The following is a 14072-nucleotide window of genomic DNA, read 5'->3' as shown; positions in this document are numbered from 1 at the left end:
CACAGTACTGGTATGTATATGCATCCATAATAAACAAGTTTTTTGAGCAAAACTCACACGTTTTATCATTCATTTGAGCTCGGAACAACACCTATGTCAAGATTCAAAATGAAAGAGGGATTTGAAAAAAAAAAGGAGAGAAAGAAAGAAGACCTAACCATCGCCAAGAAGATTATCCCCATGAACTAGAAACCAAAGAATCTGCAGAATGATTTCATCACAACTAGCGCTTTCAATAGATTTTTTTTTTTTATTGTGATTCAATGTATTTATTTTTAAAAAAGTGTGAAATTTGATTAATCCCTGACATTTTGATTGATTGAGCTGTTTATTTGAGCTGTTTACATTCATATTTTTACAGTTATTTAAACATTTCATCACAATTATGCTCAAAAGGAGTAGGCTGAATCAGAGCTTATGAGTGCCTACCCCTCATTCACCATTATTAATCACCCTCATGCTGTACATATCCAGTAGAGACTTTTTATAATTGTTTTTTATAATATATATATTTTTTCTCCTTTTTTGTTCAACAGCCTGTCAATTTGGAATTGATTTTGTTTCCACACGCAAGTAGACACATAATAACACGTGTGCACTTTCCTATGACTTACATTCAGTTCATTCTTTCAGTGTTATAACGAGACACAGACATCATTTACATTTTACCGTACATTGTATATTACATAATGGAACGCATTGTACAGGTTATCAGTGAGCATCAATCTGGAGCGATTTATCTGTGTGGTGACATGGAGTATTTCCTTAAACTGTATAATACCAATCATTACTGGTGAACTGGTGAAATTAGCCTAAGGCTACAATCCGGTGTGGCTTGTTCATTAACTTGCACTGTCCCTACCAAATAAACCATAAATAAATAAACCAGTAATTTAAATCATTTGCTCACATTTCATTAGCCAAATATTCACAGTTTCATAATTCTATGGGAAACGGGGATCTCTAAACAGTAGCTCTCACTCAACATTAATCGCATTTTAGATTTACTGTGGGTGATGACCATTTTGAACAGAATCTGGAAACTTTTAGGTTCATAAAGTAGAGAATAAGGACACAATTAAAGTCATTTTCGTTTCATGCATAAGTAGTTCCCTGTCACTTTTGTTACATAAAAGTAGTCAGTCATGTAAAAAGCTTGGAGATCCCTGGACTACAATATGTAGGCCTAGGTAATACAGGTGCTTTGTCTTTCAGGTCATGTGTGTGTTCAGATCCAGGAGTGTGTTTGGTCAAAGTATTTCATGTGATTAATTAAATTAATCACGGTTATATTTAGGCCCGAGCAACGGACACGCAGTGTCTCACGAGGGACTAATTAATATCGATAATGGGGGACGAAAACGCAAGAATTCACGTAGCAAACGTGAACCGATATGCAAGTAACAGGGGTCAAAACGTAGTGCTCCGCAAGCTCTAATTTTGGGTGGGGTTTGTGAGAGAGAATAGTAAAAGAATGCTCAGTGGCGCCCCCTCAAACAGGCAGTTTACATTGAGTCAATGTGAGCCCGGTCGCAAAAAAAAATTACCGTACAAAAGTGACATTGGCCAAGGACATACACCACGTCAAGACATGTCAAAAATGATATTATGACCCCGCCCTAAATGCTACAGGAAGTCGGCCATCTTGGCCCAAACCTCAAACCTTCAAAATCGTACCTCTTGAACTTCTGGCCCTGATCCCCGAGTTTTCAATGGAAAGCCTCCAATTTTGCCCAACATGTCCCAAACCCATGTGGCTTTCAAAATCATCTACTACATTTTTTTTAAAATTATTGGGCGTGGTCATGACAAGGCCGCAACTGAGAGGCCATTTTCAGCAAATTTCAAAGCCTCATATCTTTCACAGCCTTTGTCGGATTGGAACGGACCCAATCCGGCGCGCGTGCACATTCCCCACCTGGAGCTAATGGTGTGCACACGCAACCGCTCTTGCCAAAAATGCCTTTAAATTGGCTTGTAAATGGCTTGTAAGTGGTTAATAAGTGGCCCGCCCATCCTCCATGAAAATAGCCAGAGTTCTTTGCCTGGCAGCATGTTGGACTCAGTCAGAGTCCAAATTTTCCAAATTACCCCTTAAATCACAAAAGCCACAGTTTTAGACTCCTATGGACTTACACTAACCCTCTGTTAGCGAAAGAAGTTTTAATTTGGACGTTTCTGGCTGCAAATTCAGCTTTTTCCGGACTGTACTATCACAGGAAGTTCAGTCCGGCTGCTTCCTGTCCGCCTCTCTGTGTGTTCCTCCTGCTATATGGGTCACACGGCAATATTGCTTCACATTTCGACCGAGCACCCTCTCTACAAATCTTTAAACGGCCCGGGGAATTCACTCTATTTACCAGAGGAGGGAGTGAGTCACGAAATGCAAGTCTCGAGTCAAGTCCAAGTCGTGAAGGTCCAAGTCCCAAGCAAGTCCAAGTCAATCGGTCATGGGCTCAAGTCAAGTCAAGTCAAGTCTTAGCTTTTGTCAAGTCAAGTCAAGTCAGGTCTTGCTTTAGCCGGCAAGTCACCTCAAGTCACAAACGCCAGCGTGTCTACTTTTCAAAATGTGTTTAATCTTGAAAATAACAAGTGCGTTCTCAAGATACTGCAATTTTGAACATTTAGGCTAAAATCAAACTTTTTAAAATCTCATGGATTTTATTTAAAGTTTAATTAATATTTAATCACCAAAAAATTCAAACTATATATATTTTAAATGCTCCAGTCTATGGACAAAATTACCGGGACAGCATTTTAAGGAGTCTTTTAAACATGAGCTGCTTTTCCTTGCAGTCTGAAATATAAATATAAAATAATATTTTTATTTGTGTTAGTCTCTGCCGGTTTTTCTGTCAGTGGTTCCCCTGCAATGCCCCAGCCCCTGTATACTCGGATTCGCCCCTGCTCGAAATATATTCCGCGTAGCCTTCAGTCCCGCTCTCACTGGGCTGTGGCGGATGCGGGAAAATAACCTCTAAATGCTGTAAACTTTGTGTGAATGAATTAAAACATTGAAAGCACCAAGATTTCTATTGATTAATCAGCTTATTGAAGTTTTTTCTTGCTAAATCCTAATAATGCATTACACTTTTTTTTTTATGAAACCTCCTTTGCTCCTGGGGACAACCATTTTACTATAGGCCACAACTTCTCAGTGGGTGGTTCTGTTTATGTGGAAAAGGTATAAGACAGTGGAGTGTGTGACAGTTTCTCATTTTTGTTGAGATCATCACAACAATAACTAAATCCTTGTTGTGCATGTCCAACACATTGTTTCACCGACCTATTGTAGACCACAAAAGGAAATGAGGAACTTCAGCCAGAATCCCCCCTATTTCCAGCTGACACTTTTTTCCGACTATGGACGCCTTCGATATCTATTTCTCATACTGTGCTTGTTGATTTACTTGACAATAATCTCTGCAAACATGATCATCCTCGTCACTATTATTCTGGAGAAATCTCTGCACCAGCCGATGTATATCTTTATCTGCTGCTTGTCTGTGAACTCACTGTACGGCTCCTCTGGTTTCTTTCCCAGGTTTTTGTACGATCTGTTGTCGGACACTCATTTTATCTCACGACCTTCATGTTTCACACAAATATATGTCATTTATACATGCGCTTCATGTGAGTTCACGATCCTGGGAGCCATGGCTTACGACAGGTTCGTGGCCATCTGCCAGCCCCTTCACTATCACACTAAAATGACCATAAGGAAAGTGTTTTGTCTCTGGACAGCTGCTGTAGTTTATCCAGCTTTTGCCATCGGCTGGGGTTTGTCTCTGTCTGTTGAGTTGCCTCTATGTGGAAACAAACTACCTGGGTTTTTATGCACAAACTGGCGTGTTGTGGCACATTCTTGTGTGGACACTACTCCCAATGATATCGTGGGCATGTATCTGACTGCTACGACTGTAATAATCCCTCTGCTGTTCGTGCTTTACTCGTACATGCGTATCCTCATCGTCTGCAAAAGAGGCAGCGCTGAGGTGAGAGGGAAGGCGCTGCAAACCTGCCTCCCACATTTATTGACCTTTGTGACGTATTCCTGCTCGGTATTTTTAGAGGTGTCGCTGGCCAGATTTGACACAAATAAAATCAACCCAATAATCACAGCTGTTTTGTCTCTGGAGTATCTGATCGTGCCTTCGCTCAATAACCCTCTCATCTATGGGCTGAAGCTGCCCCTGATCAGAGCTGCCATCGCTAAACATGTCAAGACAAAGTTACTCAGGAGAATTTAAGTGTGAACTGTTTTAGTCATGCTAAATATACAATTTGTTCATTTGTGTTATTTTTGTTAGGAATAAAAACACGGTCCACATAATAGAACGAGACTCTCTGCAGTCTGGCACAGTCAAGAAGCACAAATCTGCGCTTATCCTTTAACCTCCATCATCAAACCAAGCTGAGGACCTTTCCATTTTAGGGCACCAGTAGTTTAATGTTAATTGTTTAACAGTACTGGTTTGTTCATGTTTATTTTTCAGCTGGGACGACCATGTATATGTTAAAATTAAAGAGAGGGATTTAAAAAAAAGGAGAGACTCTGGAAACTTTAAGCTTCATAAACTTAAGTATAAGAACAAAATTAAAGTCATTATCGTTGAAATTTAATAATTAGATAAGCCTCTTTGATGGAGAAGTAGCTCTCTGTCACCTTTGTTACATAAAAGTACCATGTAAAAAGCTTAGAGATCCATAAATTACAATCTGTAGGTAATGCAGGTGCTTTGTCTTTGAGGTCATGTGTGGCTCAGATCCAGGAGTGTGTTTTTTCTTTATTAATCGTGAGTTAAAGCTTTAATTTTGCCTTAATCTCAACAGAATTTTCCCTAAATGACTCAAGCCGATCCTCTGCAGAACTTCTCATCATCTGGTCACCACTAACTAACAATGATATCTATTAATAAACTAATATATAAACATTAAACACGGATCACTGGACTTTTCTACAGTAAAAATCCTTAGCTACATGACAGGCTTTTAGGTTGCATTGATATAAACGACTAAACTTGTGCCTTACAAACACGTGAGATCAGTTATTCTTTACCAGCATTTCATGAACTAAAATCAAACACTTGGCCCTCCAGCTGTGGCCAGTTTGATTTGATTACTTTAGGTGATCCAGTCCTGTTTGTCCCAGACGTCATTTGTTGCCGCTAGTATTAGCATGCTGTCACTAGCATTAGCATGCAGTCGGTATAAATAGCATGCTGTCGCTAGCATTAGCATATTGTTGCTAGCTGCTGCATTTTGCACAGCGATCAAAAACACTTTACAGAGGCTAAAACAAACTCAGAGATTCTCCGGGTTCTGTGTTTCTAAATGAGGTACAGCACGTCTATATTCACGAAGATGCAGTTGGTGAAAGTTGTGATTTTAATACGGTGAGAACAGGTATGGGTCTAGTATAAGATATTTGGAATCGATACCCAAACCGGCATCATGTAATTGGCAATATCGGCTCTGATACCGGTTCGGATTGGTGGGGATTTTCCAACGTTCTACCGGTCATCATTTTCTCATAGAGGACCTCAGCAAAAAATAATGACCGAAGCCGGAGTTCGTACTTGTAATACAGGTCTTTCACATCACTCCGCACGAACATAGTCGAGGACACGATCTCTGTCCCCGTCTCTGCGAGAGAAGTCGGGGAATCGCTCGTGAAGTTAACGGGAGTCCGACTTTCCACTTACCTCGAGATTCACCACCATTCCTCCAACCGCACCTTCAACTAGGGATGCACCGATACCGATACCAGAATCGGGTATCGGGCCGATACGACATGCTTGTACTCATACTCGTACTCATTCATGAGGTCCCGATACCAGAAACCGATACCATTTGACGTGCGGCCAGCGCAGCTACGAGGCGCGGCTACGAGGCGCGGCTACGAGGCGCAGCTCTCAGCTGAGGAGAGAAGAAGCAACAAACTGTAGAATTGTTTAGTGTAAACACAATAATCCACATAGAGCTGACTTTATTACAGACTGCGCTCTCTAAACCAGAGTCTGAGCTGGATTTAACCAGAGCTTAATGTTGTTGGTGCTACAGCGTCTGCAGTGTTTACAACATACAGGCTAACGTTGCTAACTCGCGGCTAACAGTTTAGGCCATTCTGACGCCGTTTTATGCCCAGGGGTTTATTCATCTGAAAAACTAACCCAGCGACTAAAAAGTCCTCAGAAAATCCAAAGTAAAGACATACAGCATGTTTATATTGAGGGAAAATGAGCTGCAGCAGAACAATGAAAACGCTGTAGCTTCTCGCTAAGTTACTACAAACACACGAGAAAATCTACAGGAGCTGAAGTACTATTGTGAAATAAAAACACATAAATGAATAAAGCTCAGGCATTGGGAGCTTTAGGACATGGGCTTTTCTGTCTTTGATGGACAGAGCAATAAACATTAAAAATTATATTGAATGAAAAAAAAAAAAAAAATTGCATCAGCACAATTCTAATATAACTGCTCTTAAATGTGCCGCCTACTTTACTTAAGGAAATGTACATGAAGTACAAAAAGAGTAAATGAACTAACTACAAACCAATCTGCTGTGAAAAAAGTAAGAACGTTGAAGAAAATGCCTTGTACTCGTATCGGTATTCGGTATCGGCGAGTACTTAAATCCAAGTACTCGTACTCGTACCGATTTTAGAAAAAGTGGTATCGGTGCATCCCTACCTTCAACTAAGTAGCTCGGCTAGCTACAAGCCTAGCCAAACGTTGCCAAGCAACGCGCAAACTTTTGGAAACTATGTGCCGCAGAAATCATTAAATAAACCTTTCGGCCTTGATAAAAGTGTACGAAGTTTATGCTGTGTGTGTTCAGTTGGCAAATGGCCGTATAATAAGTGTAATGACCAGCGTTCAATACATTATCTCTTACACAAAACCCTGGCAGGTTCTGTCAGCCCATGACAGAAATCATTCGTCTTTGACTCTCCTACTTATTTAAGTTTATTCTTGCTAAATCCTAATAATGCATTATGTTTTTTTTTTTTGTAGGAGGAGGTTTCCTTTGCTCCAGGGGACGACCATTTTACTATTGGCTCCTTCTTCTGTGGAGGTGGTTCTGTTTATGTGGAAACAGTATAAGACAGTGCAGTGTGAGGACAGTTTCTCATTTCTGTTGAGAGCATCACAACAATAACTAAATCCTTGTTGTGCATGTCCAACACATTGATCTTTAGACTCCTAGTGTAGATCGCAAAAAGAAATGAGGAACTTCAGCCAGAATTCCCCCTATTTCCAGCTGACACTTTTTTCCAACCATGGACGCCTACAATATCTATTTTTCATACTGTGCTTGTTGATTTACTTGACAATAATCTCTGCAAACATGGTCGTCCTCGTCACTATTATTCTGGAGAAATCTCTGCACCAGCCGATGTATATCTTTATCTGCTGCTTGTCTGTAAACTCACTGTACGGCTCCACTGGTTTCTTTCTAAGGTTTTTGTACGATCTGTTGTCGGACACTCATTTTATCTCACGACCTTCATGTTTCACTCAGATCTATGTCATTTATACTTACGCTTCATGTGAGTTCACGATCCTGGGAGCCATGGCTTACGACAGACTCGTGGCCATCTGCCAGCCCCTTCACTATCACACTAAAATGACCGTAAAGAAGGTGGTTTGTCTCTGGACAGCTGCTGTAGTTTATCCTGCTTTTGCCATCGGCTCCGGTGTATTTATGACTGTTGAGTTGCCTCTTTGTGGAAACAAACTACCTGGGCTTTTCTGCACAAACTGGCGTGTTGTGGCAAATTCTTGTGTGGACACTACTCCCAATGATATCGTGGGCCGGTATGTGGCTGCTACAACAATAATAATCCCTCTGCTGTTCGTGCTTTACTCTTACATGCGTATCCTCATCGTCTGCAAAAGAGGCAGCGCTGAGGTGAGAGGGAAGGCGCTGCAAACCTGCCTCCCACATTTATTGACCTTTGTGACGTATTCCTGCTCGGTATTTTTCGAGGTGTCGCTGGCCAGATTTGACACAAATAAAATCAACCCAGTAATCACAGCTGTTTTGTCAATGGAGTATCTGATCGTGCCTTCGCTCAATAACCCTCTCATCTATGGGCTGAAGCTGCCCCTGATCAGAGCTGCCATCGCTAAACGTGTCAAGATAAAGTTACTCAGTAGATGCTGTCCACGCTTGTCACTTTAAAAAAGTGACAAACGTGAATACATACACATTGTTTATTTGTGGTAATTTGTGGTAATTGGAAAAAAAACGACCCACATAACACAGCTGAGACTCTGCAGTCTGTCACAGTCAAGAATCACAACACTGTGCTTGTCCATAAACCTCCATCATCAAACCAGGCTGAGGACCGTTCCATTTTGGAGGGCACCAGTACTTTAATGGTTGCCAAATTGTCTCACAGTACTGGTATGTATATGCATCCATAATAAACAAGTTTTTTGAGCAAAACTCACACGTTTTATCATTCATTTGAGCTCGGAACAACACCTATGTCAAGATTCAAAATGAAAGAGGGATTTGAAAAAAAAAAGGAGAGAAAGAAAGAAGACCTAACCATCGCCAAGAAGATTATCCCCATGAACTAGAAACCAAAGAATCTGCAGAATGATTTCATCACAACTAGCGCTTTCAATAGATTATTTTTTTTTATTGTGATTCAATGTATTTATTTTTAAAAAAGTGTGAAATTTGATTAATCCCTGACATTTTGATTGATTGAGCTGTTTATTTGAGCTGTTTACATTCATATTTTTACAGTTATTTAAACATTTCATCACAATTATGCTCAAAAGGAGTAGGCTGAATCAGAGCTTATGAGTGCCTACCCCTCATTCACCATTATTAATCACCCTCATGCTGTACATATCCAGTAGAGACTTTTTATAATTGTTTTTTATAATATATATATTTTTTCTCCTTTTTTGTTCAACAGCCTGTCAATTTGGAATTGATTTTGTTTCCACACGCAAGTAGACACATAATAACACGTGTGCACTTTCCTATGACTTACATTCAGTTCATTCTTTCAGTGTTATAACGAGACACAGACATCATTTACATTTTACCGTACATTGTATATTACATAATGGAACGCATTGTACAGGTTATCAGTGAGCATCAATCTGGAGCGATTTATCTGTGTGGTGACATGGAGTATTTCCTTAAACTGTATAATACCAATCATTACTGGTGAACTGGTGAAATTAGCCTAAGGCTACAATCCGGTGTGGCTTGTTCATTAACTTGCACTGTCCCTACCAAATAAACCATAAATAAATAAACCAGTAATTTAAATCATTTGCTCACATTTCATTAGCCAAATATTCACAGTTTCATAATTCTATGGGAAACGGGGATCTCTAAACAGTAGCTCTCACTCAACATTAATCGCATTTTAGATTTACTGTGGGTGATGACCATTTTGAACAGAATCTGGAAACTTTTAGGTTCATAAAGTAGAGAATAAGGACACAATTAAAGTCATTTTCGTTTCATGCATAAGTAGTTCCCTGTCACTTTTGTTACATAAAAGTAGTCAGTCATGTAAAAAGCTTGGAGATCCCTGGACTACAATATGTAGGCCTAGGTAATACAGGTGCTTTGTCTTTCAGGTCATGTGTGTGTTCAGATCCAGGAGTGTGTTTGGTCAAAGTATTTCATGTGATTAATTAAATTAATCACGGTTATATTTAGGCCCGAGCAACGGACACGCAGTGTCTCACGAGGGACTAATTAATATCGATAATGGGGGACGAAAACGCAAGAATTCACGTAGCAAACGTGAACCGATATGCAAGTAACAGGGGTCAAAACGTAGTGCTCCGCAAGCTCTAATTTTGGGTGGGGTTTGTGAGAGAGAATAGTAAAAGAATGCTCAGTGGCGCCCCCTCAAACAGGCAGTTTACATTGAGTCAATGTGAGCCCGGTCGCAAAAAAAAATTACCGTACAAAAGTGACATTGGCCAAGGACATACACCACGTCAAGACATGTCAAAAATGATATTATGACCCCGCCCTAAATGCTACAGGAAGTCGGCCATCTTGGCCCAAACCTCAAACCTTCAAAATCGTACCTCTTGAACTTCTGGCCCTGATCCCCGAGTTTTCAATGGAAAGCCTCCAATTTTGCCCAACATGTCCCAAACCCATGTGGCTTTCAAAATCATCTACTACATTTTTTTTTAAATTATTGGGCGTGGTCATGACAAGGCCGCAACTGAGAGGCCATTTTCAGCAAATTTCAAAGCCTCATATCTTTCACAGCCTTTGTCGGATTGGAACGGACCCAATCCGGCGCGCGTGCACATTCCCCACCTGGAGCTAATGGTGTGCACAAGCAACCGCTCTTGCCAAAAATGCCTTTAAATTGGCTTGTAAATGGCTTGTAAGTGGTTAATAAGTGGCCCGCCCATCCTCCATGAAAATAGCCAGAGTTCTTTGCCTGGCAGCATGTTGGACTCAGTCAGAGTCCAAATTTTCCAAATTACCCCTTAAATCACAAAAGCCACAGTTTTAGACTCCTATGGACTTACACTAACCCTCTGTTAGCGAAAGAAGTTTTAATTTGGACGTTTCTGGCTGCAAATTCAGCTTTTTCCGGACTGTACTATCACAGGAAGTTCAGTCCGGCTGCTTCCTGTCCGCCTCTCTGTGTGTTCCTCCTGCTATATGGGTCACACGGCAATATTGCTTCACATTTCGACCGAGCACCCTCTCTACAAATCTTTAAACGGCCCGGGGAATTCACTCTATTTACCAGAGGAGGGAGTGAGTCACGAAATTCAAGTCTCGAGTCAAGTCCAAGTCGTGAAGGTCCAAGTCCCAAGCAAGTCCAAGTCAATCGGTCATGGGCTCAAGTCAAGTCAAGTCAAGTCTTAGCTTTTGTCAAGTCAAGTCAAGTCAGGTCTTGCTTTAGCCGGCAAGTCACCTCAAGTCACAAACGCCAGCGTGTCTACTTTTCAAAATGTGTTTAATCTTGAAAATAACAAGTGCGTTCTCAAGATACTGCGATTTTGAACATTTAGGCTAAAATCAAACTTTTTAAAATCTCATGGATTTTATTTAAATTTTAATTAATATTTAATCACCAAAAAATTCAAACTATATATATTTTAAATGCTCCAGTCTATGGACAAAATTACCGGGACAGCATTTTAAGGAGTCTTTTAAACATGAGCTGCTTTTCCTTGCAGTCTGAAATATAAATATAAAATAATATTTTTATTTGTGTTAGTCTCTGCCGGTTTTTCTGTCAGTGGTTCCCCTGCAATGCCCCAGCCCCTGTATACTCGGATTCGCCCCTGCTCGAAATATATTCCGCGTAGCCTTCAGTCCCGCTCTCACTGGGCTGTGGCGGATGCGGGAAAATAACCTCTAAATGCTGTAAACTTTGTGTGAATGAATTAAAACATTGAAAGCACCAAGATTTCTATTGATTAATCAGCTTATTGAAGTTTTTTCTTGCTAAATCCTAATAATGCATTACACTTTTTTTTTTTTATGAAACCTCCTTTGCTCCTGGGGACAACCATTTTACTATAGGCCACAACTTCTCAGTGGGTGGTTCTGTTTATGTGGAAAAGGTATAAGACAGTGGAGTGTGTGACAGTTTCTCATTTTTGTTGAGATCATCACAACAATAACTAAATCCTTGTTGTGCATGTCCAACACATTGTTTCACCGACCTATTGTAGACCACAAAAGGAAATGAGGAACTTCAGCCAGAATCCCCCCTATTTCCAGCTGACACTTTTTTCCGACTATGGACGCCTTCGATATCTATTTTTCATACTGTGCTTGTTGATTTACTTGACAATAATCTCTGCAAACATGATCATCCTCGTCACTATTATTCTGGAGAAATCTCTGCACCAGCCGATGTATATCTTTATCTGCTGCTTGTCTGTGAACTCACTGTACGGCTCCTCTGGTTTCTTTCCCAGGTTTTTGTACGATCTGTTGTCGGACACTCATTTTATCTCACGACCTTCATGTTTCACTCAGATCTATGTCATTTATACATATGCTTCATGTGAGTTCACAATCCTGGGAGCCATGGCTTACGACAGGTTCGTGGCCATCTGCCAGCCCCTTCACTATCACACTAAAATGACCTTAAGGAAAGTGTTTTGTCTCTGGACAGCCGCTGTAGTTTATCCCATTTTTGCTGTTGGCCATTGTTTATCACTGACTGTTGAGTTGCCTCTGTGTGGAAACAAACTACCTGGGTTTTTCTGCACAAACTGGCGTGTTGTGGCACATTCTTGTGTGGACACTACTCCCAATGATATAGTGGGCCGGTATGTGGCTGCTACAACAATAATAATCCCTCTGCTGTTTGTGTTTTACTCGTACATGCGTATCCTCATCGTCTGCAAAAGAGGCAGCGCTGAGGTGAGAGGGAAGGCGCTGCAAACCTGCCTCCCACATTTACTGACCTTTGTGACCTACTCCTGCTCGGTATTTTTAGAGGTGTCGCTGGCCAGATTTGACACAAATAAAATCGACCCAGTAATCACAGCTGTTTTGTCCATGGAGTATCTGATCGTGCCTTCGCTCAATAACCCTCTCATCTATGGGCTGAAGCTGCCCCTGATCAGAGCTGCCATCGCTAAACATGTCAAGACGAAGTTACTCAGGAGAACTTAAGTGTGAACTATTGTCCAATTTTAGTCATGTTAAATATACAAGTTGTTCATTTGTGTCATTTTTGTTAGGAATAAAAACACGGTCCACATAATAGAACCGAGACTCTCTCTGCAGTCTGTCACAGTCAGGAAGCACAAATCTGCACTTGTCCATAAACCTCCATCATCAAACCAAGCTGAGGACCTTTCCACTTTGGAGGGCACAAGTAACTTAATGGTAATTGTTTTTTTTTATTGTTTTTTTTATTATTCATTTAACATAAAAGCACAAGATACACTTACAGATAGTGCACCAACCCAAAAACCCTCCCTCCCTCCCTCCCTCCACCCCCATTTACACTCATTCACACTCATTCACACAAAAGGGCTGTTACCTACAGTATCAATACTCTGGCTCCCACAGTAAACATCACTGCAGTCAGCAAAGAAACAAAGTTCGTGGAACAGGAAGTGCATGTGTTCCTGGTCCATTGACAGCACCATTTTGCATTAACTAAAAATTCATGCAGAATTGTTTTAATTTTATTTTAGGAACTTTTTTTTGTCTATTATTTTTTTTTTTTTTTTTTTTTTCAAAAAATATAGGACATTATCTTCACCAGACCAGGTCTATAGGGTTCTTAAAACCAGGTCCAGTCCAGATCATGTCCAGGTCGGGCTCAGCAACACACGCTTTTATTTATATGTTCACTCAAATTAGGAAAACAACAGATTTCATATAATCTAATCAATAATGACACTTTCAAAATAAGCATTTGAGACCATCCCATCTACTTCATCATTATCTGTTTCAACCATATACTTTTCTAAAGTTAAGAAATTCTGAATAAATGTTTTAAAGAAAGTAATATTAAGTGAATATCTATTTTTGGCCTTAAAAATAAACCTTTTACCGAGTACAATAATTAAATTAACTAAATCATGACAGTCAATGAATTCTCAGAAACCACATCAAGCTTCATAAACAAAACAATCCTTAAACACATTTTTTCAACTTCTACCCAAAACAAAGACACAATATGACAATACCAAAACAAATGCAGGGTGGATTCCGACTCCTGACAACAAAAACGACAAACATCTGATTCTGTCATATTCCACAGTTTTAACATTTTACCCGTGGGTAAGAAGTTATAAATCATTTTAATTTGAAAATAAGTATTTTGCACATCGATAGTAGTTTTGTAGATTAATTTGAATATTGCGTCCCATGGCAACGGGGAGTGAAAGTAGTCCTCCCATTTTCCACATGTGCTATATGGGGCAGCCTTCAGACATTTCTTTATTAAATAAAAAATAGATATTTGGCAATTGTTTAACAGTACTGGTTTGTTCATGTTTGTTTTTCAGCTGGGACGACCATGTATATGTCAAAAAAAGGAGAGACTCTGGAAACTTTAAGCTTCATAAACTTA

At 40.1% G+C, this 14072-nt stretch overlaps 4 protein-coding genes across 4 annotated transcripts in view; 3 read left to right on the top strand and 1 right to left on the bottom strand.

Annotated features, from left to right (window-relative positions):
* The window catches only part of LOC306968079 (NACHT, LRR and PYD domains-containing protein 5-like), a 429270-nt gene that overhangs the window by 288810 nt on the left and 126388 nt on the right, over window positions 1–14072 (bottom strand). The window lies entirely within an intron of this gene.
* Window positions 3432–4250, top strand: LOC306968343 (olfactory receptor 51L1-like; the record flags this gene model as incomplete). The annotated part of the gene is made up of 1 exon (XM_079563686.1): window positions 3432–4250. One exon carries the CDS (start codon window positions 3432–3434, stop codon window positions 4248–4250), a length of 819 nt encoding a protein of 272 aa, XP_079419812.1.
* Window positions 7232–8191, top strand: LOC306968342 (olfactory receptor 10R2-like; the record flags this gene model as incomplete). The annotated part of the gene is made up of 1 exon (XM_079563685.1): window positions 7232–8191. The coding sequence occupies one exon, from the start codon at window positions 7232–7234 to the stop codon at window positions 8189–8191; it is 960 nt and encodes a 319-aa protein (XP_079419811.1).
* On the top strand, window positions 11840–12658 carry LOC306968341 (olfactory receptor 10J1-like; the record flags this gene model as incomplete). Its single annotated transcript, XM_079563684.1, has 1 exon — window positions 11840–12658. One exon carries the CDS (start codon window positions 11840–11842, stop codon window positions 12656–12658), a length of 819 nt encoding a protein of 272 aa, XP_079419810.1.

The sequence above is a fragment of the Gobius niger genome (assembly GCF_951799975.1).
Source record: "Gobius niger genome assembly, chromosome: 9".
NCBI lineage: Eukaryota > Metazoa > Chordata > Actinopteri > Gobiiformes > Gobiidae > Gobius > Gobius niger.
Note: the sequence above shows the minus strand (reverse complement) of the source record. Positions and strands in the feature narration are given on the sequence as shown.